Source organism: Pecten maximus, chromosome 12 (genome assembly GCF_902652985.1).
Source record: "Pecten maximus chromosome 12, xPecMax1.1, whole genome shotgun sequence".
NCBI lineage: Eukaryota > Metazoa > Mollusca > Bivalvia > Pectinida > Pectinidae > Pecten > Pecten maximus.
Window position 1 is genome coordinate 5,386,178 of NC_047026.1, and position 26,010 is coordinate 5,412,187.

General features: G+C 35.5%; 2 protein-coding genes across 2 annotated transcripts in view; one reads left to right on the plus strand and one right to left on the minus strand.

The window, feature by feature from the left end:
• Positions 1-181, minus strand: part of LOC117339924 (F-box/LRR-repeat protein fbxl-1-like) — a 68,876-nt gene extending 68,695 nt beyond the window's left edge. The window contains exon 1 of the mRNA XM_033901638.1: positions 3-181. Coding sequence (XP_033757529.1) covers positions 3-59 — 57 coding nt within the window. The 5' untranslated portion in view covers positions 60-181. The remainder of the gene's footprint in view (positions 1-2) is intronic.
• LOC117339925 (zinc transporter ZIP13-like) overlaps positions 1-15,566 on the plus strand; it is a 33,983-nt gene extending 18,417 nt beyond the window's left edge. Inside the window, exons 2-9 of the mRNA XM_033901639.1 lie at positions 6,700-6,804; positions 8,034-8,143; positions 8,736-8,909; positions 9,182-9,271; positions 9,646-9,759; positions 10,124-10,193; positions 11,333-11,432; positions 12,453-15,566. Of these exons, the coding sequence (XP_033757530.1) occupies positions 6,700-6,804; positions 8,034-8,143; positions 8,736-8,909; positions 9,182-9,271; positions 9,646-9,759; positions 10,124-10,193; positions 11,333-11,432; positions 12,453-12,525 (836 nt within the window). The 3' untranslated portion in view covers positions 12,526-15,566. The remainder of the gene's footprint in view (positions 1-6,699; positions 6,805-8,033; positions 8,144-8,735; positions 8,910-9,181; positions 9,272-9,645; positions 9,760-10,123; positions 10,194-11,332; positions 11,433-12,452) is intronic.
• The last annotated feature ends 10,444 nt before the right edge of the window (positions 15,567-26,010 follow it).

The following is a 26,010-nucleotide window of genomic DNA, read 5'->3' on the forward strand; positions in this document are numbered from 1 at the left end:
ACTGAGACTTGATGGATATGAGAATGGTCATCAAGTGTTGGATCTAGTCCCATCCTCATATTGCACTGTTAGTCCCAAGAGGTCTCAACTTCTTCTCGAAATGTGAAATAATTTCACAACAATTGACTCACCAAACCTATAATGAGTCCCTGATGTTTGTAAGGTTACTAATCATTCAAGGGTAAAAAGGGTCATCTCCATGGTAATTGGCAAAACAAGAATTTGTGTATATATATTGAGCCCCATGTATTCCATGCATTGAAGGATAGTGAGAGGAATAGTGAGGAGGGGGGTATTAGCCAAGCAGACGGGCAGCCAAATATAGGGAGTAGGCAGAAACCAGACACTCAGTATTACCACATGGTAGGGCTGGGGGGAAACCTGCAGTGCAGGAACAGATAGACTACAAGTTAATAGATTCATAAAGATGTTCGTTGTTGGACAGGGAAACCCTCAAGTGTTTAATGTCAATGTGACCAGAATCGGTGCCAAGAAAACTTTACGCTGTAATTAAATTTTCATTGATATTTTTGGGGGAGGTGTTTGATGCATGTTTTCATACAAATTTCGATGGAATCCAGCTGGTGGCCCAACCAGAGGCAGACATTTTGGTTTACACTGCTAATTGGATGTGTATATTTGTTTTAATTTTGTGTGCCCACACAGATGTAATAGGATTATGTTAATGTGGAGGGAGAGGAGGGGGGGGGGGGGGGGGGGGCAGATACCAGAGTCTGCTAGAAATAATGCACATGTAAGACATGACAGAATTATGTATAAATGAGTATATGATAGCTTCCCTTCGGACCACCAACAATAGCAACATGAGGATAACTGAGGACATGCATAGGTAGCTTCTGACCTCATCCCAGAGGAATGGGTATTGATTACAATTCTTCAAAATTATTACAGTGTATGAAATATCTTTTTCAACCAAATATCAGGGTATATGAATATTTCACCATGTTAAAACATTCTACTGTTTATGTTTTTGTTGGTTTGTGATTATTTGTCTTGAAATATACATTATTCCATAAATGTCAATCAGTATGAATTTTCTCTTATTTTATTGTGGGTTTTTTTGTCTCCTTTTTTAAATTTTTTTCTAAATAATTGTTAACTAAATAATTTCTTTCTTCATTTTTCACATTAATTTCTTTTTTGCAATCTAGAACAAAAATGCAGTTTTAAAAAAACAAGAATCTATTATTAAGGCTCCTTTTTAAAAAACTGGACCAAATACAGTAAGTAATGATTAATTAGGATATTTGGCATGAAATGTTAGCCCACATCCTCTTAATATAGCATACATTGTTATTTCAATTTGGTTCAACTAAAGATTTTTAAAAGGTATTTGAAGGTTGAAAATAAAATGTTTTGTCTCAAAACATTTTGTTTTTGACTCATCAAATAAAATACCTAAAAGTCATAGTCAATAGTTAAAATCATAATATGCATTTGTTTCCCTTAATTAGCATTTTGATTTCACTGTTTATCAAAAGTTATTGCCCTTTATTTATATCAGTATTTGATTCTTGTCTGGAAATCTACATAATTTTTAATGGATCTCTTTTGAAACTAAGTAGAGATAATAACCATATATTGTGTTCTCCTGAATGACATTTTGATTCAAATTCAAGTAACTTCCTTTACCGGGGTACATGTATACCTTATAATAATTATTTCAGTATTTGAATCTTGTGTCTTATTTGTAGATCCCCTCTCTCAGTTTTTAACCAATATCTTTCAAACATTGTAGACGTTGACCAATATCTTTCAAACATTGTAGACTTTGACCAATACCTTTCAAACATTGTAGACTTTGACCAATATCCTTCAAACATTGTAGACTTTGACCAATATCCTTCAAACATTGTAGACTTTGACCAATATCTTTCAAACATTGTAGACTTTGACCAATATCCTTCAAACATTGTAGACTTTGACCAATATCTTTCAAACATTGTAGACTTTGACCAATATCCTTCAAACATTGTAGACTTTGACCAATATCCTTCAAACATTGTAGACTTTGCTATGACTTAAAATTACCAGGTATACTTTCTGGGGGAGGGTGTTGGGGGTGTTGAGGGGTGGGAGGGGATGGAGGGATATATAGTGTTACCCATGCAATCCTCACCTGTAAACTGTGTTTCGTGGTGTCAGGTGACGTGGCAGTGGGGGCATTTATGTCTTACAGACATTTTCTAGTTATTAAGATAATTCAAATGTTTCAATTAAAATTTTTCATTTTGTTTCATTTTGATAGTTTGCATTTCTTTTGGCACTGGATGGGCATATATCATTTCACCTGAAGCACTCTTGTTAATTATTTACAAAATATATCTAAATGATCTCCATATGAACACAATTTTTGTCTGTTTCTGGGATGTTAGTTGAACTGTACACAATAGCCAACCAGCTGATACTGTAATGATGTAACGAATAATTAATATCAGTGTCATTAACTCTGAAACATGATAAGCTGGTAACCATCCTGTATAGACATTTTATGTTAACAATCTCTGGTTTGTGGACCATGGTGGCCATCCTTTATTGACATTTTATGTTCACAATCCCTGGTTTGTGGACCGTGATGATACATTGTGTACAGACAAGTTCATGATAATAGTCTTAGATTCTGATCCTCAGGTACCATCAGCATTCCTCATGGAAATTCTTAAAATTATCGGATTTCAGCAAAAATATCTTAATGAAGGAACTTTCCTTAAATTCTAAAATGATTTAATATAGAATTTTTTATGTTAATTCTTCAAGTTCAGAAATATTGAGGAAACTGATGTCATGTTACGTCTGGCTCTGAAAGGTATGAAGTTCCAGTGACAAAATTCCAGTGATAAGTAGCTATAAAGTGCAGAAGATAAAACTCTAACAAACTTTTAAGCTCACAAGGCACGAAGTGCTCATGAGCGTATATAGTGGGAGTACAGGAGTGGGGGTCCATTGTACGTACATGTTATCTGCTTTCTGTCATCAGTCAACTTTTAAATTCTTTAAGTTTTAGAAAACTATAAAAATTCTAGAAAACTATAAGCAACTGGGAACTTATATTTGGCGAGGAAATACACCGAGGATGAGTATATTGAAGTTTCCTCATGTCAATGACCTTAACCTGATTTTCAAAGTCAAAGGGGTCAAATATGTTAAAAATTCAAGAATCTTCTTATCAAGCTCCAGAATGCCCAGATAGGTGATATTTAGTATAAGTAGTACCTGGATAATTTTGCCATTATTCCTAACTGCTCATGTGAGTTATTCAGGGCCACAGGGCCTCTTGATCTTTGATGTAGGTCAAAGGTCACTGCAAGTACCTAGGACAGAGTGGTATAAAGTTTTCTCATATAAATAACCTTGACCTATTTTCAAGGCCACAGGGGCCAAATAGTAAAACATTTCTTTACAAATCTTCTGATGTTCTGAAAGGCCCAGGGCACTCATCTTTAGCCAGTAGGTTCCTGTTATAGAGTGATATAAAGTTGACCTTGACCTGTTTTCAAAGTCACAGGGGTGAGATATGTTAAAAACTTCAAAGATGCCAAAATTCTACATGATGATTCGCAAGTGCATCAGAGAATCATATCAACTCTGTTAGAAATATTGTATACCATTTCCTGAAACTACAGTCAACATGAAAATGAAAATGAGTACCCGGATAATTTCGCCATCATTCCTAACTGGTCAGGTGAATTATTTAGGCCCTCTGAGACTCTTGTTCTTTGATGTAGGTCAGAGGTCACATCAAATTTTCAATTGGTTTAATGTATCACACTGCATGTATTGGAGAGACCAAGAACAAGGTCTGCTTCACAGGGGCTTGGCACGATTTTCCAAATGATAGTCTATATATATATGTATATAGTATCTACATATATATATAGACTATCATTTGGAAAATCGTGCCAAGCCCCTGTGGCCTGCTGTTATAACCCACTCCATGTTGATCAAGGTGATCAAAAGTCGGTTCACTCCAGAATCATTGATTTTCTTGTGTGTCTTCCTTTTTGGGGGTAGGGAGCATGAAGTGAAAAATTTTTTTCTTTTTTTTTTCTATTAAGTGAAGAAAATTTAAAAAAAATGAAATCTGGTATCTTTTATGTGAGGATTGAAAATTCTGCATCAACGTTGTTTCCAATTTCCCCTCAAATATTACTCTTTAGCTGCATAAAAAAAATCCCAATAATGCTAATAGCAATTTCCCAAAATGGCCAGTAGTAGCACTAATGTCCAAATATCAGTTACTACTGGGGGCTCATTTGTGAGCAGGGGTTTACTGGCGGATAAGTATGAAAGTGGGAAGTGATGTAACAAGACTGGAGAAGATACTGAATGTGTTTACATAAATGGAAAGCAGGAATCAGTGTGTAGCAGGAATCCATTTACAGTTCCCAAGAAACAGTCAGGGCCATTAGAGTCTGTGGTTTGAATATTAAGTGTGTTGAATTGATTTAAGGACAATCTGTAATTGTACACTAGATGTTCATCAATAACATTCCAGTACTCCTGGGGTAACTGCATTTCCATTTCACTACAATCTATTTCTTTGAAGATGCAAAAAAAGTCATTGATTTCATTTCAGTATAGGTTTTAAAGAATGCAAACATGAAAAAGGAGTATATGTTTTATCTCTGGCTTTAGATGTGTATACTTTATAAATATATATATATGTATTGTAGACAAATGCTGATTGCATTGCAGACAGAATAAAAATAATGGAAAACAATATACTGGATTCTTTTATAAAAGATAGTATGTACAGACAATAGTCTATAAACAAAAGGCCCATGGAGCTCGAGGGAAGCATTGTATAAACAAAAAGCCCATGGAGCTCAAGGGAAGCTTTGTATAAACAAAAGACCCATGGAGCTCGAGGGAAGCTTTGTATAAACAAAAGGTCCATGGAGCTCGAGGGAAGCTTTGTATAAACAAAAGGCCCATGGAGCTCGAGGGAAGCTTTGTATAAACAAAAGGCCCATGGAGCTCGAGGGAAGCTTTGTATAAACAAAAGGCCCATGGAGCTGGAGGGAAGCTTTGGGTTGGCCAGAAGTCTGTCACCCTGACAGTTATATTTAGCTTGAGGAACTAAGAGTCTCTGTGATTGATAGGCATCAATGATACTAGACACATTATAACATTGTATATTATTGTTTAGAAATCTGATTGTTTTGTATATGATTAAATAAACAATATTTATAGAGAATTCCATTTTCAAACTAAGAATATTGGTTTTCTTTGCCATGTGATTTTCTGATTGGCATCAAGGTTCTCAGAGGATTGACTGAAAATCTTTCTCCAAGATGTTAAAAACACTCAGCTATGTTTTCTGGTATTCTAGTGTAAATAGATAATACCAAACGTTGTAGGTCTATCTATGACTGATCTGCTGCATTTGTATATCAAAGATAATAATCAGAGGGAGTTGGAGAGAGAAAGGGGGTTGTGTAGGCTTTGTTTGGAAAGAATATTCTGTATTTCGTATAACAGATACCTGAGTCTCTACATCATATGGAATTTATTGAAAGAGTTTGATGATTTGATATGCCACAAGCCTTTAGGCGAGTATAACTTAAATTTATGAGAATAAAAGTGAAAACCTAATAAATTAATTTCTATATATAACAGAGGTGATACCGTCCTGTCCCGTCCCATCTCGTCCCATCCCTGTCCCTGTCCCTGTCCCTGTCCCTGTCCCCGTCCCTGTCCCGTCCTGTCCAATCGCGATGCAATGTAACTAGCTAATCTCAGGAACAGCTGATGCAATCCTCCCCGAACTGTGTTCGGGGTATGAGGTGGCAGTGGGGGCATTTACCATTAATATTCGTGTATAGTGCACACTTTTTTTTCAAAATTTGACAAGTGAAAAATCCATTGCTGACTCTACGCAGGAACAAACATTTGCCACTCAGATGCAATATCAAGTCCCTGATATCATGAATGTGATGCAAGATTTGTAATCGCTTCCCTCGAAAGTAGGATATTTCTTGCAGATGTAATTTTTCAAGAAAAAATAAAATGATGAAAGTGTGTACATTGAATGTTAGTTTGAAACATTTTTTGAGAAAAGTCTAGTCCCATTCATTATTTTCGCAAAAAAAAAAATCTATACATCTAACTTTTTTGTAAAAACCTTAAAAGAGCATCCAACGGTTATCCAATAATCATTATTATATACATATTAAAACACTATTCTATGTTCTAATTTATTATTATTTTTAAGTCAAAAGGTAATATTGTATTGAGTCAAATATATAAGATATGGTGATACCTCTGAGCTGACCTAAGTATTAAGGAATTGGACAGTTGGAGAGTAAAGTTTTGTCCTTTTAGTACTAGCCTATAAGCTATATTAAACTTAATTACAAGATCATTTCCCTTTTCCTAGCATAAAATCTACTTTTAGACACTTCAGATCTAAACATAGCAATTAAGTGCAGCTAGCAGACAAAAACAGATTCAAAGATTCAGACAGATTAAATGAGAAAAACCAGAGGATGTCTGATGAAATTTAAAGGTTAACGGCTCTATGTTGGACATGATATTGAAACAATGCGGTCAAATTGTCAACCTAAGGAGCATGTTATTGTTATAACCAGTGTGGAGAGTGGTGTTGAAAGTTGAAATTGTACTTATTATACAAACAAGCCTGTCTGATTTCAGTCTTTATTGCTTCATATATTTCAGCTGCTGCCAACAAGTTGAAGTTGCTGTTGAGTTTTGCTGTCGGAGGTCTGTTAGGAGATGTGTTCCTCCATTTGTTACCGGAGGCCTGGAAACATTTAAACAAAGGTACTTACAAACAATATACATTATTCTGACAGATTTGTGGGAGGTACATGGTGTTTTAAACTGAAAGAAGTAATTACTACATGTCGAATCTGTACTCCGTTCTATCTTGATAGAATGTTATGTTATACATAGTTGGGGCCTAAAGTTCTGTTTTGGTGTCGGGTGCACATGATGTTTTAACATTCAAGATACTGAATATTAACGGTAAAATATGAGATATTAATGAATGGTTTATTTGTAAAATTTGGTCTTCAATGATCACAAAATAAGTGAAATACATTACCACAAAGTTTAAATGTCTGTAGATGCGATATGCTGTTCACTTTCCAAGACCGACCAATCTAACCTTAATCTGCACGTATGCCAAGTTCGAACTATTTGAAATGTGGGTCTGTATAAATCGGCCGAGTTCGAACTATTACTGGCAAAAAAATTATTGTTTTTCTAGAAAAAAATGTGTGTTCAAACAATGTGTGTTCAAACAATGTGTGTTCAAACTATTTGTGTGTTCGAACTAACCGGAGGTTGACCGTAATGTAATGAAACAATAAACAAATTTAGCTGTCATTTACATGCTACGTGCAGAGCAGACACAATATATATATATTGTACACTACTTGTCAAAAAACTGTTACAAGGGGCATACATGTTATAGAAATATATCTTATTAACCAAGAAACCAACTGTTTACAAAGGATCTATAGTTACTCATTGTCATAGAAATATGTCTAATTACGGTAACCAAGAAACCAACTGTTTACAAGGGACTATAGTTACTCTTTGTCATAGAAATATGTCTAATTAACCAATCTTTGTCAGAGATGTAGCTCCTTAAAAAAGAAATGCATAAAACAATGAAAAAAATTTGCATCTTTTACTCAGAGGAATAAGGCAATTTGTATATACTTGATGACATCAAGTTATACTATACTATAGTACCGCTAGTCGTATTGTCAGTAAATTTTTAATGTCATGTCTATGGCTTTTTTTATTAACATACATATGTTGATATAACTTGACAAATACTATAAAATGCTAAGACATGCTGTATCCCTATCCATGATTTTAAAGCTTCAAACCTTGTCATAATAGACTACAATAAGATTGAGATAATTGGCAGTATAAATCTGTACATTAAGGGGTATTCCACCTTTCTCTTTATACATGGGTTTACTGGAGAGTACATCAAGGGAGATAATCTGTTAACACCTATGTTTACCTCCACACAGGAGAACACAACCATGATGGACACATGCAGGTCGGCCTCTGGGTGCTAGCAGGTATCATCTCATTCCTCCTGATAGAGAAAATATTTGCAAAAGAAGGAGAATTTGATCATGTAAGTTAAAAATTCTTTTAATTTCAACAAATTTTGTATAGAATAAACAACTTGTCTTGATAAAAGGACAACTATATTAAATGTGTCTGTGTTGATAAAGTCCTATTTTGTACGATTTATCTCCCCTCAGCCAAAAAGAGTATACATTTTGTATATACCATGTAGAGTTAATTGTAGTGAATATCATTAAATGTACAAGTCCTAGTTTCATGAACTGAACATAAAGTGAGTTTTGGCATAGAAAAGTATTTCTAGTGAGAGTGACCCATAGGAAATGTTTGTAAATTGACCAAATTTATGATGATTATTTCAATTTTTTATGATTTTGGAATGAATTATTGTAAATATACCTATCATGGTAACTTTAATTTAAGAACAGATAAGCACAATGATGCATTGGAACATCCAAATTTTTTCTCCACAAAAGTAGTATAGCAATTGGAATAAGTGCAATCGTAATTTAGTACAATGCAACTAACATGAGGTAGCCACCAGCTACTACATCTCAAAAATGACCTTGGCTGTTCATGGGAAACAGCAAGCAAACAGCTATATATCAAGCATGTAAATGATGTTACTTTTGTTTTCACAGATAGGAGACGAGTGTGAAGTAGAAACGGATTCAGCATTACAGAAGACAAACAGTCAAAACAGTAAAGATTCTCTACGACAGCGGGAGAAAGGCAGTAATATAAAAGACAACACAAAACAAAAAGAAATCTCTAAAAAATCTTCCAATGAAGTTTCAAATTCACAGCCAATAAAAGTAAGACTCTAAAACTAACACTGTTAATGATAGAATTCTCCATGTATATATCATTAACAGTACAGTCCGGAACATTTTCAGCCTAACAAATATTTCATTAAGTTTCAATTTTAAATAATAACATTAACAGTACCATCAGGAACATTTCAGCCTAATAAATATTTCATCAAGTTTCAATTTTAGATTATTTACAAGATTTAAAAAAAAATAATTTTACAGTGTTATATTGGTAATTGGTATGATATTATTTGACAATGCCTTGTATATTTCAGATCAGTGGATATTTAAATTTACTAGCTAATGTTATAGACAATTACACTCATGGGCTGGCTATAGGAGGCAGTTTCCTGGTCAGCAGTAAGGTCAGTTATACTATTTATTGTGATGTTCAAATGCTTGCAAATAGGATTCCTTTCCAGAAACAAAAATAAATACATGTACAATTTCTGACTGTTTTATGTGAGCAGAATTGATGTAGATAAATTGTTCCCCTTTATCTTAAAAATAAATATTTAATACTAAATAATACATTTTTCTAATATATTTCATTATAAAATAACTTAAAAATATGCAAGTGCAAATCAAATGTAACATGTAGTCACTTTTGTATTACAATGTATCCGTTGTACCTGGTAGATAGACAATTAGCCAGTGGATCTATATACAGTCTATAACGACACAGTGTAAACATACAAATTTAACAATACTTAACATTTCACACATAAACATGTTTTAGGTGGGTGCCATTACCACATTTGCCATACTTTTACATGAAGTTCCTCACGAAGTAGGAGACTTCGCCATTTTACTTCGCTCTGGCTTTGACAGATGGAATGCAGCTAAAGCGCAGGTATATTTCACTATTTCTATCTTAAATCTCAATTTTAGGTCTGTTGTAATCAAATCTCAAATTTAAGTCACGGTGATCAAATTTCAAATTTAGGTCATAGTAATAAAATCTCAAATTTGGGTCACTATGACCTATATTTTCTATTTAATTTTTTCAGTTAAACAAATGTTCTTTGCTCTTTGTCAAGTTCATTTTGTAATATACACACATGTATTAATATTTGTGGAACTAGTCTAGGCAGATTGCTGGTGGCTTGGTACCTTAGTTAGTTCAAGAGTCTTATCTAGAGTTTGCTAGGTTAGAGTTTTGATTGCCAATAAATGTTGAGTTTCCTGTTAAATGTGTAGTGTTGACGGTTTTACAGATGATGACAGCGTCTGGTGTATTTGTGGGAACTATTACAGCATTTGTAGCTGAATCAGCCAAGTCAGCAGGTGAGTACAGCCTGTAACCTTACAAATCTGTCTGCTGTAAGATACAGATAAACTCCTAGTACAGCCTGTAATCTGTCTGTAGATAGATACAGGTATACTACCTAGTAGATACAGGTGAGTACAGCCTGTAACCTTACAAATCTGTCTGCTGTAAGATACAGATAAACTCCTAGTAGATACAGGTGAGTACAGCCTGTATCCTGTCTGTAGATAGATACAGGTATACTCCCTAGTAGATACAGGTGAGTACAGCCTGTAACCTTACAAATCTGTCTGCTGTAAGATACAGATAAACTCCTAGTAGATACAGGTGAGTACAGCCTGTAATCTGTCTGTAGATAGATACAGGTATACTCCCTAGTAGATACAGGTGAGTACAGCCTTTAACCTGTCTGTAGATTGATACAGGTACACTCCTAGTCAATACAGGTGAGTACAGCCTGTAATCTGTCTGTAGATAGATACAGGTATACTCCTAGTAGATACAGGTGAGTACAGCCTTTAACCTGTCTGCAGTAAGATACAGGTATACTCCTAATAGATACAGGTGAGTACAGACTGTAATCTGTCTGTAGATAGATACAGGTATACTCCTAGTAGATACAGGTAAGTACAGCCTGTAACCTGTCTGTAGATAGATACAGGTATACTCCTAGTAGATACAGGTGAGTAGAGCCTGTAATCTGTCTGTAGATAGATACAGGTATACTCCTAGTATATACAGGTGAGTACAGCCTGTAATCTGTCTGTAGATAGATACAGGTATACTCCTAGTAGATACAGGTGAGTACAGCCTGTAATCTGTCTGTAGATAGATACAGGTATACTCCTAGTAGATACAGGTGAGTACAGCCTGTAACTTGTCTGTAGATAGATACAGGTAGTTTACCTATAACTACTCTATCATACACAAAATGTTCAGTTACATCCATGATTTTATCAAAATTGGAAAAAAAATTACACCAAAGATGGGAAATAAGGATTTATTTTTTTCTTGGGTGAAAAAACACATATTGACCTAAATCAATGTACATCATTACTATGTCTTTCTTGGTTCTATAGTATGTTTGACTATTAGGATATGAAGAAAGCTAACAACATGATACATGCATACATTTTAAGTTTTGTTTGAATTCTAGGTGAATGTACAGCATGGATTTTACCATTCACATCCGGGGGTTTTATATACATAGCTCTGGTTACTGTGGTACCGGATCTTCTGGAGGAAAAACACGGCAGGTAAGTTCCACACACATACCTGTGTTATAGTCAATTACATGATATGACTATATCCTGGTCATAAACAAGCTTGAATTTAGACAATATTACCTAGTACTGGGTATTACAGAGATTTCTTGGTCATAACTATGCTTGAATTGAGGCTCTGTTTTTCACTTAGTACTGGGTATTACCAGAGATTACTTGGTCATAAACATGCTTAAATTGAGCCTCTGTTTTACCTAGAACTTGGTATAACAGTTATATAACTTGGTCAGTAACATGCTTGAATTTAGGCTATATTTTACCTAGTACTGGGTATTACCAGTATATAACTTGGTCATGGACATGCTTGAATTGAGACTTGTTACTACTGGTACAGATAACTTGGTCATGGACTGCTTATACAGTACATTCCTGTTCACAGCATTAATTATGTTGACCATTATACTTTTACAGAATTTATATTTTAAGATTTCTTCAATGGATTCTTTAACTCAGAGTTATAAATGTATTTTTTTCTTATGTATCTATGTTTATCATTTGATTATTAACTATCTATAAATCATGATTTATCTAACAATTATATAGACAACACCCAAGTAGATAGGATCTTGTTGGTAATAGATTATGTAAATGCTGAATAATGAATATGAAACACAAAATGTAGGTTCATTCAGGGGGCCGCGGTGGCCGTGCGTTAAGGTGTCCCGAAACTTTATCACTAGCCCTCCACCTCTGGGTTGCGAGTTTGAAACCTACGTGGGGCAGTTGCCAAGTACTGACTGTAGGCCAGTGGTTTTTCTCCGGGTACTCCGGCTTTACTCCACCTCCAAAACCTGGCACTTCCTTAAATGACCCTGACTGTTAATAGGACGTTAAACGAAAACAAACCAAACCAAAGGTTCATTCAGCGTTTTTCTCTTTTTAGAACTCGTCAGATAGATACAATAATGTTCTCAGTCTAATTGCTGTTTACTATCATATCAGAAAATAGATAATAAACAATGATGGTATGATAAGAGTTGTCTTGTGTTTCAGGGAGTCTGTGAAGCAGGTGCTATGTCTGTGTGCAGGGATCTGTTCTATGGCCCTTGTGTCCCTCATCCACTGATCACATCAAAGGGAAATAACTCCAGACTGAAAACCAGGGTCAAAGTCCAGCGAAAGTCTCCAGCAAATGTCCTAGGTCATCATCAACATTCAATTCCTAACTCTAATGAAAAATGGAAACAACTGAATATGGGTCAAAGTCCAATGAAGGACTCCAGCAAGTGACCTTTGTCAAATTATTATTGATGTTCCAATCCCACCTCTGACGAAATACGGAAACAAGTATGGACTGAAAACTAAGGTCAAGGCCAGGGAAGGAAATGGCCTAAGTCAAATTATCATTTGTCCCACCATTTATAATATACCATTATACTGAAAATTATGCTGACTTAAAGCTAGAGTCAAACTCCGTCGAAATAATATACCATTATACTGAAACTTATACTGACTTAAAGCTAAGGTCAACTCCATTAAACTAATATACCATTATACTGAAACTTATACTGAATTAAAGATGGGGTCAAACTCCATTGAAGAACTCATCAACAACCAAGGTCAAATCAGCATTAATGTCTAAGTCCCACCTCTTATCAAATACCTCATACCAGTTTATTGAGGTCATCATCTTGTTTGTGACCAGCACTGTCCATTGATGGTTCTGTCTGCACTTTCTGTTGATTCTGTCTGTTTGTATTTATGTTTGAGGCAATCTAGTCATAATTCATTGATAAACAAGGTCAAGGTCATTTAGTGACGTTCAGTAACAATGAAGGTCAATATCGGCTGGTGAAAATCAATAAAAGGTCAAGGTCATCTGATGAATATTAATACAAGTTCAAGGTCATTACGTGACATCAACAACAACGCTTTGATAAAATCTGTCCCCTGTATATGTTTAAGGTCAATTTGTCTCTTTGGAAGATTGACAGGTTTGCAAAGCTGAAAATAAGATGTTACCAAATATCTCCCAGATAATGAGAATACATGTACTGTAATATTTTACCACCTTGGGGGTGAAACAGGAGGATCAGAACCTGTGAGAGAAGATTATTTGGTTGCCAAACACAAGGCTTTCTGTAATACATCAATGCAAAACAATGTTGACTTGACATAATTGACCGGATTGTATCATTGTCATGGCAACAGACAATTGTTGAGAACCTGCAAAGAGCATGTGTAGCTTGTCTCAAATCTAAGGCGAGATAAGGAAATTTCACTCCAGTAAAATTGTCCAGGATATGAGAAAAATTTATCTTGAACACATTTAGGTAAAAGATCCTTTTACTTGTACATAATAGAAACACAATGACATAATAGCAATATAAATCTATTTCTATTTCCAATAAATCCTTCAGTTTCTCTGTATTACCTCCCCTGCATCAGAAGACAATTGGATAATCTGATATGCCAGCATATTAATTCTGGTGTAAGTTTACACCACATGTAGTGGAAAGGTTCTAGACAGATCAGAGAAAAAACCCAGAAAATTCTGGTGTTAGGTAGTATGTCAGCTTTCTCTGTCTTTTGTACAAGAAAAGGCTTTCTCTAACGACCCTAATAAAACCTCAATGTTCTCTGTAATAAAAAATGAAGGTTATTGTGTACTGTGCCATAGAGGTTGTCTCCTGACAATAGTTATTTGTTCTGTTATAACTGTATTACTGTATAAGCTTTTGTCTTCCATGTTGATGTTTGTGAGGTCTTGATGCCAGATTGTATTAACACAATGGTTGTTTATATCTATGATTATTTTGATAAAAAAAAAAAAAATTTTGAAAATAATGTATTTTTTGTCCGTTTTTGTTTAATGTTATCTTAACATCAGATCATTTCAGATCAAAGATAAATATATGACAGTTATGAAAACAGACAAAAAAATCCCATTCAATTTAGAAAGTTGTTCTGCTTTCAATTAGTGAAATGAAAAAAATATTGTTTTATATGCATCTTAAAATATACTTTATTTTAAGGGACACATGTTCAACAACAATTAAAATGACAGCAAATTATACCTAGATAAAACCTGTGTTACATTGATATACCGGGCGGTACATGAATGAGTCCAGTATTATACCAAAATGAATTTATAACTGTCCATTATGAAAAGATTCTAGAAAAAAAAATCAGAAGAATATTGTTACAAGATATTCTGTTATGGAAGTCTCTAGTTACAGGATAGGTCCCTGTAGCAATTTATTTTGGGTAGAACTTTCACGAATTATTTCTAAGATGTAGATTGTGAAGTGTGATGCAGGTTCTCTGATACTAAATTTTTTTGAATGGAATTTTTAAGAGTTTTGGCAACATTGTATATATTTACAGAAAAATCATAGGACATTTGTATTCATTATTTTGACTCCATCACCTGACCATCAGTGATTCAAGTTTGAAATTAAAAAAAAAAAAATATTTTGATAGAATCAATATTATATAGATCAGCTATTAAATTAACTGCCAACTTGTAGATTCTGTGATGTCCCTGGTGATGGATGTTATAAGAGTTTGTTATATTTGTATATAATATTTTAAAGTACAGTTACTTAGGTTGTTTTTCTATAGAAGATTACTGGTTCTATACTTATTGATAAGTATCTTATGGTTTACATGATCAAGTCTCAAAACTAGAGTGGATTCACAAACATCTAGGAATATTCAGACAAAAGAATAATAATTCAGTTTTGTTCATTGTTTATGTCAATCAATATAGAAATTTAAAAGTTCATTCTGCCATTGGAATACTGTGAATATATAAATTTTAGTGGTGATCTTATTTTCCTGCTCTTCACGGTGGAATCATTGTACTTAAATATATATATATTGCGCTACTTATCATTACATGCAGATTCTATATGCTATTTATATTGCAAGTAGTGTGGATATGCCAATTCATTTATGTTACCGGTCAATCTGTTAAAATTTGTTTATATGCTAAAATTTGAGTACACAAAGACTTAAGAGAAGCATATTGACGGTAATATAAAGGCATTTAGATTTTTTGTTGAAAAGATTGAGGACATATGACATCACAATATCTCAAAGAAATATGAGGCATACTTTTGATTATGTGATGAAGAACAGTTAAATTCTGTTATGTCATAGCAACATCATTGTTAGCTCACCTGCCCGAAGGGCAAGTGAGCTTATGCCGTGGTGCGGCGTCCGTCGTCCGTCCGTCGTCCGTCCGTCCGGCCATCCGGCCGTCCGTCCGGCGTCAACTTTCCATTCAAGCAACTTCTTCTCAATAACCAAAAGGCCTAGAGACCTAATATTGGGCCTGTAGCATGCTGGGGTGAAGGGCTACCAAGTTTGTTCAAATGAATGACCTTGACCTTCATTCAAGGTCACAGGAGTCAAAAAGGCTAAAATCTTCAAACGACTTCTTCTCAACAACCAACAGTCCCAGGGAGTTGATATTGGGTCTGTAGCATGCTGGGGTAAAGGGCTACCAAGTTTGTTCAAATGAATGACCTTGACTTTCATTCAAGGTCACAGGAGTCAAAAAGGCTAAAAAAAAATTAGACGACTTCTTCTAAATAGCCAAAAGACCCAGGGACTTGATATTGGGTCTGTAGCATGCTGGGGTGAAGGGCTACCAAGTTTGATCAAATGAATGACCTTGACCTTCATTCAAGGTCACAGGAGTCAAAAAGGCTAAAATCTTTAAACGACTTCTTCTCAATAACCAAGAGTCCCAGGGACTTGATATTGGGTCTGTAGCATGCTGGGGTGAAGGGCTACCAAGTTTGTTCAAATGAATGACCTTGACCGTCATTCAAGGTCACAGGAGTCAAAAAGGCTAAAATCTTTAAACGACTTCTTCTCAATAACCAAGAGTCCCAGGGAGTTGATATTGGGTCTGTAGCATGCTCGGGTGAAGGGCTACCAAGTTTGTTCAAATGAATGACCTTGACTTTCATTCAAGGTCACAGGAGTCAAAAAGGCTAAAATCTTTAAACGACTTCTTCTCAATAACCAAGAGTCCCAGAGGCCTAATATTTGGCCTGTAGCATGCTGGGGTGAAGGGCTCCCAAGTTTGTTCAAATGAATGACCTTGACTTTCATTCAAGGTCACAGGAGTCAAAAAGGCTAAAATCTTTAAACGACTTCTTCTCAATAACCAAGAGTCTCAGGGAGTTGATATTGGGTCTGTAGCATGCTGCGGTAAAGGGCTACCAATTTTGTTCAAATGAATGACCTTGACCTTCATTCAAGGTCACAGGGGTCAAAAAGGCTAAAATCTTCAAACGACTTCTTCTCAATAACCAACAGTCCCAGGGGGTTGATATTGGGTCTGTAGCATGCTGGGATGAAGGGCTACCTAGTTTGTTCAAATGAATGGCCTTGACCTTCATTCAAGGTCACAGGGGCCAAAAAGGTTAAAATCTTTAAACGACTTCTTCTCGATAACCAACAGTCCCAGAGACCTAATATTTGGCCTGTAGCATGCTGGGGTAAAGAGCTACCAAGTTTGTTCAAATGAATGACCTTGACTTTCATTCAAGGTCACAGGAGTCAAAAAGGCTAAAATCTTTAAACGACTTCTTCTCAATAACCAAGAGTCCCAGAGACCTAATATTTGGCCTGTAGCATGCTGGGGTGAAGGGCTACCAAGTTTGTTCAAATGAATGACCTTGACTTTCATTCAAGGTCACAGGAGTCAAAAAGGTTAAAATCTTTAAACGACTTCTTCTCAATAACCAAGAGTCCCAGAGAGTTGATATTGGGTCTGTAGCATGCTGGGGTAAAGGGCTACCAAGTTTGTTCAAATAAATGACCTTGACCTTCATTCAAGGTCACAGGGGTCAAAAAGGCTAAAATCTTTAAACAACTTCTTCTCAATAACCAAGAGTCCCAGGGAGTTGATATTGGGTCTGTAGCATGCTGGGGTGAAGGGCTACCAAGTTTGTTCAAATGAATGACCTTGACCTTCATTCAAGGTCACGTCGATCAAGTATGCTTAAATCTTTAAATGTCTTTTAGTGAAAAGCCAAAGTGCAGAGAGACATTATATTGGTCCTGTAGCATGCTTTCAAATAACTGCAGGATCCATATATGAAAAGATCACTGCATTGCAGGTGAGCGATTTGGGCCCATTGGGCCCTTGTTTACATATTGATGTAGCATTTGGTTGCCATAGCAACACCAACATGTATGTTTGTGTATGTGTTTAAGTTAACATTGGTGCTTCCCTAGAAATTTCTTCCAGAGTTACCTACAAAAATGTGTTCCCTGGCCAGAAATTATTTCAGGTTTAATTTATATTTTCATACTCAGCATTTCTTAATGTAAACAACAGTTCTGGTCCATTTTGTAGCGTATTTTCATACCGCTACCCATTGTATTTATCTAGCAATAAGCATTTGTCTCGCAATAAGCCCACCCATATAATGTTGTAGCTTTGTAGAAATATCAAACAAAATCCTATTCTGTTTATTTTTCTGTAATAAATTACCTAATATTCTATCTTAATACTGTCAAGGTTTCTGTATTGAACCCACAGGCTTATATTGCAGGACCAATATTGTTATGTAGTCACATACTTCTTTTTACTAAATATGTATTTTTATGAACTCCCACCTACTTCAAATATTGTTTCTATATTCCTGGAAGAATGTTAAAGTGCAAGAGAAAATTGCTGAAGTAGTCATTAAGCTGATAGTAATTTTTTTTTTTTTTTTTCAGATTTTTTTTTTTTTTTTTTAAATAAAGAAGAAGAAAAATTATAAGAAAAAAGATTGATAATATTTGTCTTCCTTTTAACCCAATCTTAATAACTTGTCCTTCCAATATCGGAATTTCTATATTAATATATAAAATCTATTTTAGAAATCTGTTAATATTTACCTACACAATCATAAAACATAAGTATTTTTACACAGTATTTATTATAATAATTATTGCAGCATTATCATTAAAACTTCCAAAACTGTAAAACACTTCCATAAAGGGAGACAATCGTGTGCCAGTTTTGTCACATATATTCAACAGGGTTAGCCTTACTGTTGTTTCTTCTTTGTTGAAGCACTGTAATTCCATATACCTCGTTATTTTTTAACTATAATCGTAGCCTGTAGTATTTCCATTTATACAGCGTTAGGATGATATATCAATATTTTATGAATCACCGTCTATATATAGCTGATGGTGCTGAAGGGTTGTGCAATTGTCTTAATGATAAGATTAATTTGGTATTATTTTGAAATTTTCTTTGAAATATTTATTTTAAAATCAGTAGAAAATATAGATGCTATAGCATGTAGGTAATCTGTTATAGTGACGTGAAAGACAAGGTCTTTTTCCCTTAACCTCTGTGAATTCTAAAATATTCATAATAATTATGACTGTTGCAGTATTTTTAGCTCACCTGGACCGAAGGTCCGGTGAGCTTATGCCATGGCGCGGCGTCCGTCGTCCGTCCGTCGTCCGTCGTCCGTCCGTCCGTCAACATTTGCTTCAAATCGCTACTCGTAAAAAAGTTCTTATTGGATTTTGACCAAATTTGGCCAGAAACATCCTTGGCAGAATGGGAACAGATTTTGCATAAATGGTGACTCTGACCCCCGAGGGGCCAAAGGGGCGGGGCCCAATAGGGGAAATAGAGGTAATTCCTTTAAATCGCTACTAGTCATAAAGTTATGAATGGATTTGAACCCAATTCGGTCAGAAACATCCTTGGGGAAAGGGGAACAGATTTTGCATAAATGGTGACTCTGGCCCTAAAGGGGCCAAAGGGGCGGGGCCAAATATGGGAAATAGAGGTAATTCCTCTAAATCCCTACTAGTCATAAAGTTATGAATGGATTTGAACCCAATTTGGTCAGAAACATCCTTGGGGTAAGGGAAAGAGATTTTGCATAAATGGTGCCTCTGACCCCGGAGGGGCCAAAAGGGCGGGGCCCAGTGGGGGAAATAGAGGTAATTCCTTTGAATTGCTATTAGTCATAAAGTTATGAATGGATTTGAACCAAATTTGGTCAGAAACATCCTTGGGAGAAGGGGAACAGATTTTGCATAAATGGTGGCTCTGACCCTGGAGGGGCCAAAGGGGTGGGGCCCAATAGGGGAAATAGAGGTAATTCCTTTAAATTGCTACTAGTCATAAAGTTATGAATGTATTTGAACCCAATTTGATCAGAAACATCCTTGGGGGAAGGGGAACAGATTTTGCATAAACGGTGACTCTGACCCTAAAGGGGCCAAAAGGGCGGGGCCCAGTGGGGGAAATAGAGGTAATTCCTTTGAATCGCTACTAGTCATAAAGTTATGAATGGATTTGAACCCAATTTGGTCAGAAACAGGGGAACAGATTTTGCATAAATGGTGACTCTGACCCCCGAAGGGCCAAAGGGGCTGGGCCCAATAGGTGAAATAGAGGTAATTCCTTTAAATCGCTACTAGTCATAAAGTGATGAATGCATGTTCTATAAACAATTCTTGAGGTCTTTCAGACCTTAGAGAGTCTGGACTTCATTAATCTCTAAAGCAGTTCGGATTCCCACACTATAACTATATATAGCATTGTTAGAGTTTTACAAATAAAACAAATTGAATATGAACATTATTTCGACATTTGGTCTTATCCAACCAGGTGAGCGATACAGGCCCCATGGGCCTCTTGTTTTTATAAGGTGCAATTTTACAGGATAAGAAATTAAAAAAAAAAAATCAGGATCTACTTTATGTGCTGTTCATGATTTCAATTTTTTGTTTGGACTACACAGAATGGTCAGTTGTGATTATGTTTCCAGTTCAAATCACCAATATTGACCACCAGAAATATTTCAATCCTATCAATATTTTGTATTACATGTCCTCCCAATGCATTGAGGATGTTCTATGTGTTGAGACCATAATGCTATCAATATGGAAATCATCCCTCCAATCTCATTTTGACAACATTCACTTTGCTGTTCCATGAGCTTTACACGCTGACATCAAGCACAGTAAAATACCATCACTACATTCTAATTAAATCTAAATAAAGTGAAGACACTTTTAGAAAATTGTATTATGGTCTTTATGTAACCCTAGTAAATACTAGCCACAATATACTGCTTGGCTGGGGCCGCGGTGGCCGAGTGGTTAAGGTGTCCCAACACTTTATCATTAGCCCTCCACCTCTGGGTTGCGAGTTCGAAACCTACGTGGGGCAATTGCTAGGTACTGACTGTAGGCTGGTGGATTTTCTCCGGGTACTCCAGCTTTCCTCCACCTCCAAACCTGGCATGTCCTTAAATGACCCTGGATGTTAATAGGACGTTAAACAAAATAAACCAAACTAAACCATACTGCTTGGTTAAAGAGATCTTTCTTTACCTCGATCGGTTGAGCATAAGACTAGTAAGCCGAAGGTCCCAGGTTTGATCCCTAGCGACGGCAGAGATTTAAATTTGATTTATCACATACTCTGTTACACTATAACATGTATTTCTATAGTTACACTATAACATGTATTTCTATTGCTGAAAACTAACATATATTACTTTATTAAATATAGATATATTTTTGTTATCATGATATTGAAATGAACTTGACAAAACCTTTTTCAGTTTTAAATTGTTTCTTCCTCATCAGGACTAGAAAATCAAAGCTTCCATTTGTACACTAGCAGCTAGATTGTTCAAGACAGCAATATTTTTGTTGATAAATAGAATTCTCAAATGAAGTCTTTGCATTTGTATTGTTACTCACAGTTTTTGATATTTTCATAAGAACTGCTTAATATTTTGTAATCAAAATTTTGTACTTTATGGTTAGTATTACATATTTTACAGCTAAACATCGAAACACATTTCAAAAGGGTAAATACACGTTGTAACTTGTGTCGTATTTCTTTGAATGTAGCGTGAATAGGAAAAATATTGTACATACCTTGTGTACCTCCTTTATAGGTATGACGTGGCTGATGTCACACATTTTAGATATATTCATGTTGAAATATTTACTCTGTATTGAGATCAGTCCGACCGTTTCACTAATTCTTGCACTTCATCTTGTTAGAAATTGTCACTGCAGAATGTTCTTACTGAAGCCCATAATTATACATGTAAAGCCAGTATTTCTTGGGCTGTTAGAAGAAAAAGGCTTGTATATATGCTGCCATATGTTTTGGTGTCATGTGACATCATGTATTTGTCGTATATTATTTCTGCACACAAGTGTACCATTTTGTTGTGTACTTGACACAGTTTTTACATTGTAGAAATTTGTGTTTACTTGATGTGTCATCATATCATGTGCATTTTCTGAATGTGTCATCGTTTCATGTGTGTTTAATTGATGTGTCATCATTTTATGTGTACTGACTTAATGTGCCATCATATATGGGTATTTACTGAATGTTTTGTCATGTGCATTTAAGTGAGTGTGTGATGCGTAGGTGTTGGTATAGGCAAGTGCAATGTTATGAATAATTTGTCTTTTTTTTCCCTACAGCTTGACAATGTGACATTTTGTTATCTGTCTCATGTTAGAATGATTATTATTACAGGTTGTCGGATGTCTGATTCAGTGAAGGCACTATGTTACTGATTGTATTACAACGGATATCTGGTTTAGTTAAGGCAGTATGTTACTTATTGTATTACAACAGATATCTGGTTTAGTTAAGGCAGTATGTTACTGATTGTATTACAACAGATATCTGGTTTAGTTAAGGCAGTATGTTACTTATTGTATTACAACAGATGTCTGGTTTAGTTAAGGCAGTATTTTATCTTTTTGTTATATAACAGATATCTGACTCATTTAAGGCAGTATGTCACATTTGTAATGTAACATATCTCTGTTAAGGCAGTATGTGGCCTTTTGTCATGTAACAGATGTCTGATTCAGTAGAGGCCCTATGTGACCTTCTATGATGTAACGGATGTCTGTTTTAGTTAAGGCCGTATGTGACCTCTTGTACTGTAACAGATGTCTGTTTTAGTTAAGGCCGTATGTGACCTCTTGTACTGTAACAGATGTCTGTTTTAGTTAAGGAAGTCTGTGACATTCTATGATGAAACGGATGTCTGTTTTTGTTAAGGCAGTATGTGACCTCTTGTACTGTAACAGATGTCTGTTTTAGTTAAGGAAGTCTGTGACATTCTATGATGAAACGGATGTCTGTTTTTGTTAAGGCAGTATGTGACCTCTTGTACTGTAACAGATGTCTGTTTTAGTTAAGGCCGTATGTGACCTCTTGTACTGTAACAGATGGCTGTTTTAGTTAAGGAAGTCTGTGACATTCTATGATGTAACGGATGTCTGTTTTTGTTAAGGCAGTATGTGACCTCTTGTACTGTAACAGATGTCTGTTTTAGTTAAGGCAGTATGTGACCTTTTGTACTGTAACATATGTCTGCTTTAGTGAAGGCAGTATGTGACCTTCTATGATGTAACAGATGTCTATTTTTGTTAAGACAGTAAGTTGTCTGGTGTATCTGATTTGGTTAAGGCAGTATGTGACCTTTTGTAATGAAACAGATCTCTGGTTTAATTAAGGCAGTATGTGACCTTTTGTTATGTAACAGATCTCTGGTTTAATTAAAGCACTATGTGACCTCTTGTACTGTAACAGATATCTGGTTTAATTAAGGCAGTATGTGACCTTTTTGTATTGTAACAGATGTCTTGTTTAAGCTAAGGCAGTGACCTTTTGTAATGTGACAGATTCAGAGTTTAGTGTGTGTCAAGTTAGTGCATGGCATTAAGTGACAATTATATCCAGTTGATGGCAGATTTGTTGAAAAATATTTGTGCAAAATGATGACTTTTTTCATAGCATAACACACAATGTGATATATTTGTTGAATTTTATAGCATACTTAAAAATGCTTTTATTTTAGTAGCACTAGGCAGGTTTAAAACAATTTATAAAAACATGTTAATAAAGATAATATTTCTTGAATATGATGCATTTTTCTTTATTTCATATTTCATATCCCCCTTGGGCTGATATGCTTGCTTACAATGTCAAAATTAGTTATTTCAGCAAAAAGAGTTTGTGTATATGATTTAAACTGTGTATACACAGATAATCTTAAATACTTGCATTGACATCACTCCTTGCTCCATCCATTGACATTTATCATTGACCCATTGACATTTCTCATTGGTCCAACCATTGACATCACTCCTTGCTCCCTCCATTGACATTTCTCATTGACCCATTGACATTTCTCATTGGTCCAACCATTGACATTTCTCATTGGTCCATCCATTAACATTTCTCATTGGTCCATCCATTGACATTACTCATTGGTCCAACCATTGACATCACTCCTTGCTCCATCCATTGACATTTCTCATTGACCCATTGACATTTCTCATTGGTCCAACCATTGACATTTCTCATTGGTCCATCCATTAACATTTCTCATTGGTCCATCCATTGACATTACTCATTGGTCCATCCATTGACATTTCATTGGTCCATCCATTGACATTTCTCATTGGTCCATCCAATGACATTACTCACTGGTCCATCCATTGACATTACTCACTGGTCCATCCATTGACATGCTCATTGGTCCACCCATTGACATTACTCATTGGTCCATCCATTGACATGCTCATTGGTCCATCCAATGACATTACTCACTGGTCCATCCATTGACATGCTCATTGGTCCACCCATTGACATTACTCACTGGTCCATCCAATGACATTACTCATTGGTCCATCCATTGACATTACTCATTGGTCCATCCAATGACATTACTCATTGGTCCATCCATTGACAGGCTCATTGGTCAATCCAATGACATTACTCATTGGTCCACCCATTGACATTACTCACTGGTCCATCTTCTGACATTTCCTTTTTCTCCATTGATCTATTGACATTTTTATCTAGAGAAATACATCTATGACATTGAAAACATTTGTTAATGTAAACCTTTTCCTGGTGTTTTGGGGGATGATCTTCACCTCATAGTCACAAATCAAGTTTGTCTGTGACACATTTGTAGAATAACATAGATGGTAGATATATCACATCTTTATAGTTTTACTGCTGAAACACTTTTCTAAGGTCCGTTAGTCTTGCAATAGTTTATTATACCAAATTAGATATTCCATTCAACAGAAAAGGATAAAAGAAGAGTTAACCTTTATTCCAACCTATCTAACATAGGGCTACTACAGCCCTCTGTCCCAATAAGGTTTAGTTTGTTTTTGTTTAACGTCCTATTAACAGCCAGGGTCATTTAAGGATGTGCCAGGTGTGGGAGGTGGAGGAAAGCCGGAGTACCCGGCAAAAAACCACCAGCCTACGGTCAGTACTTGGCAACTGCCACACGTAGGTTTCGAACTCGCAACCCAGAGGTGAAGGGCTAGTGATAAAGTGTCGGGACACCTTAACCTCTCTGCCACCGCGGCCCCTCAAATAAGGTACCTTTATTCCAACCAATCTAACATAGGACTACTAAGCCCTCTGTTCATACAGTGTGTTTCTATAATACCCAATAAGGTTAATATCCAGTCAGCAGTACTAAGTGTGGGTTTTTGTGGGTTTTTTTATTAAGATATTTCTTTGTTTGTAATGCAAAATAAGACTGATATAATATGAATAAAAACAAGACCAGAATCATATACAAAGGGCAGTGAAAGCCTGAGGATATCTGGAATGGGCTCTTAAAGGTTATACTTGAACAAAGTAAAGAATGAGGAAAGGTCCGTGGTGGAGCTGCAGGAGAATAAAATGGAAAACAAGGGAAACAATTTTATAGAATATTTTATCAAAATCATAAAAGGATATACATTGATGTATCTCCTAAGACTCCAAGAAGCAACCTTTTATCCCATATATATGGGAAAAGTGGTACAGTACTTAGTGAGGACAATTATGAAATAGTGTTGCAGAGTGCAATTACAGAAGGTCATTCATGGCCGGAGTCAGAATCCTGATAAGAACATCAGTTGCTATACAACAAAAACTATGATATACAAGACATGAAAAAAAGAGACAAGTAATTAACATGTGGCAGGTTTAAATTGAAAATAAATTATGGGCCCCCTTATCTCCATTCAGAACTTGCCAAATATGCTAGCTTCTAGCTCAGTCAGTAGAACAGTGGACCAGTAAACCAAGTGTTGGAGGTTTGATCACAGGTGGAACCTCACAACTCTCTCAAGTTTCCTGTTAAAATCAGAGCATACAAACCTGTTCTGGTGGCAGACAATTTAGGGGGTTTATTTTAGCTATAAATGCCATAGTTGGCCAGTTTTGAATGGAGATAAAGGGGTCCAAAAACTCTGGATTAGCTTTGACAAGGAGAACAAAATATACAGATGAATTTGTCAATGTATATGTCATGCCTATGAAGTTTTATTATTTATTCACCGACACATACTAGGTCTCTGGTCCCTCTCTCTTTCTTTTTTTTTTTATTATTATTTTCACCTTTGAATTAACACATATATGTCATAACAAATATGTTTTTTTCTTTTATTAGTAACTATTCGATATTTTTTTAACTTTTTTATTTGACTTTACAAATGCGTGGTAAAAGCCACATATTTTATTTATAATCCGGAAAATGCAGTATTGTCCTCGCCTTAT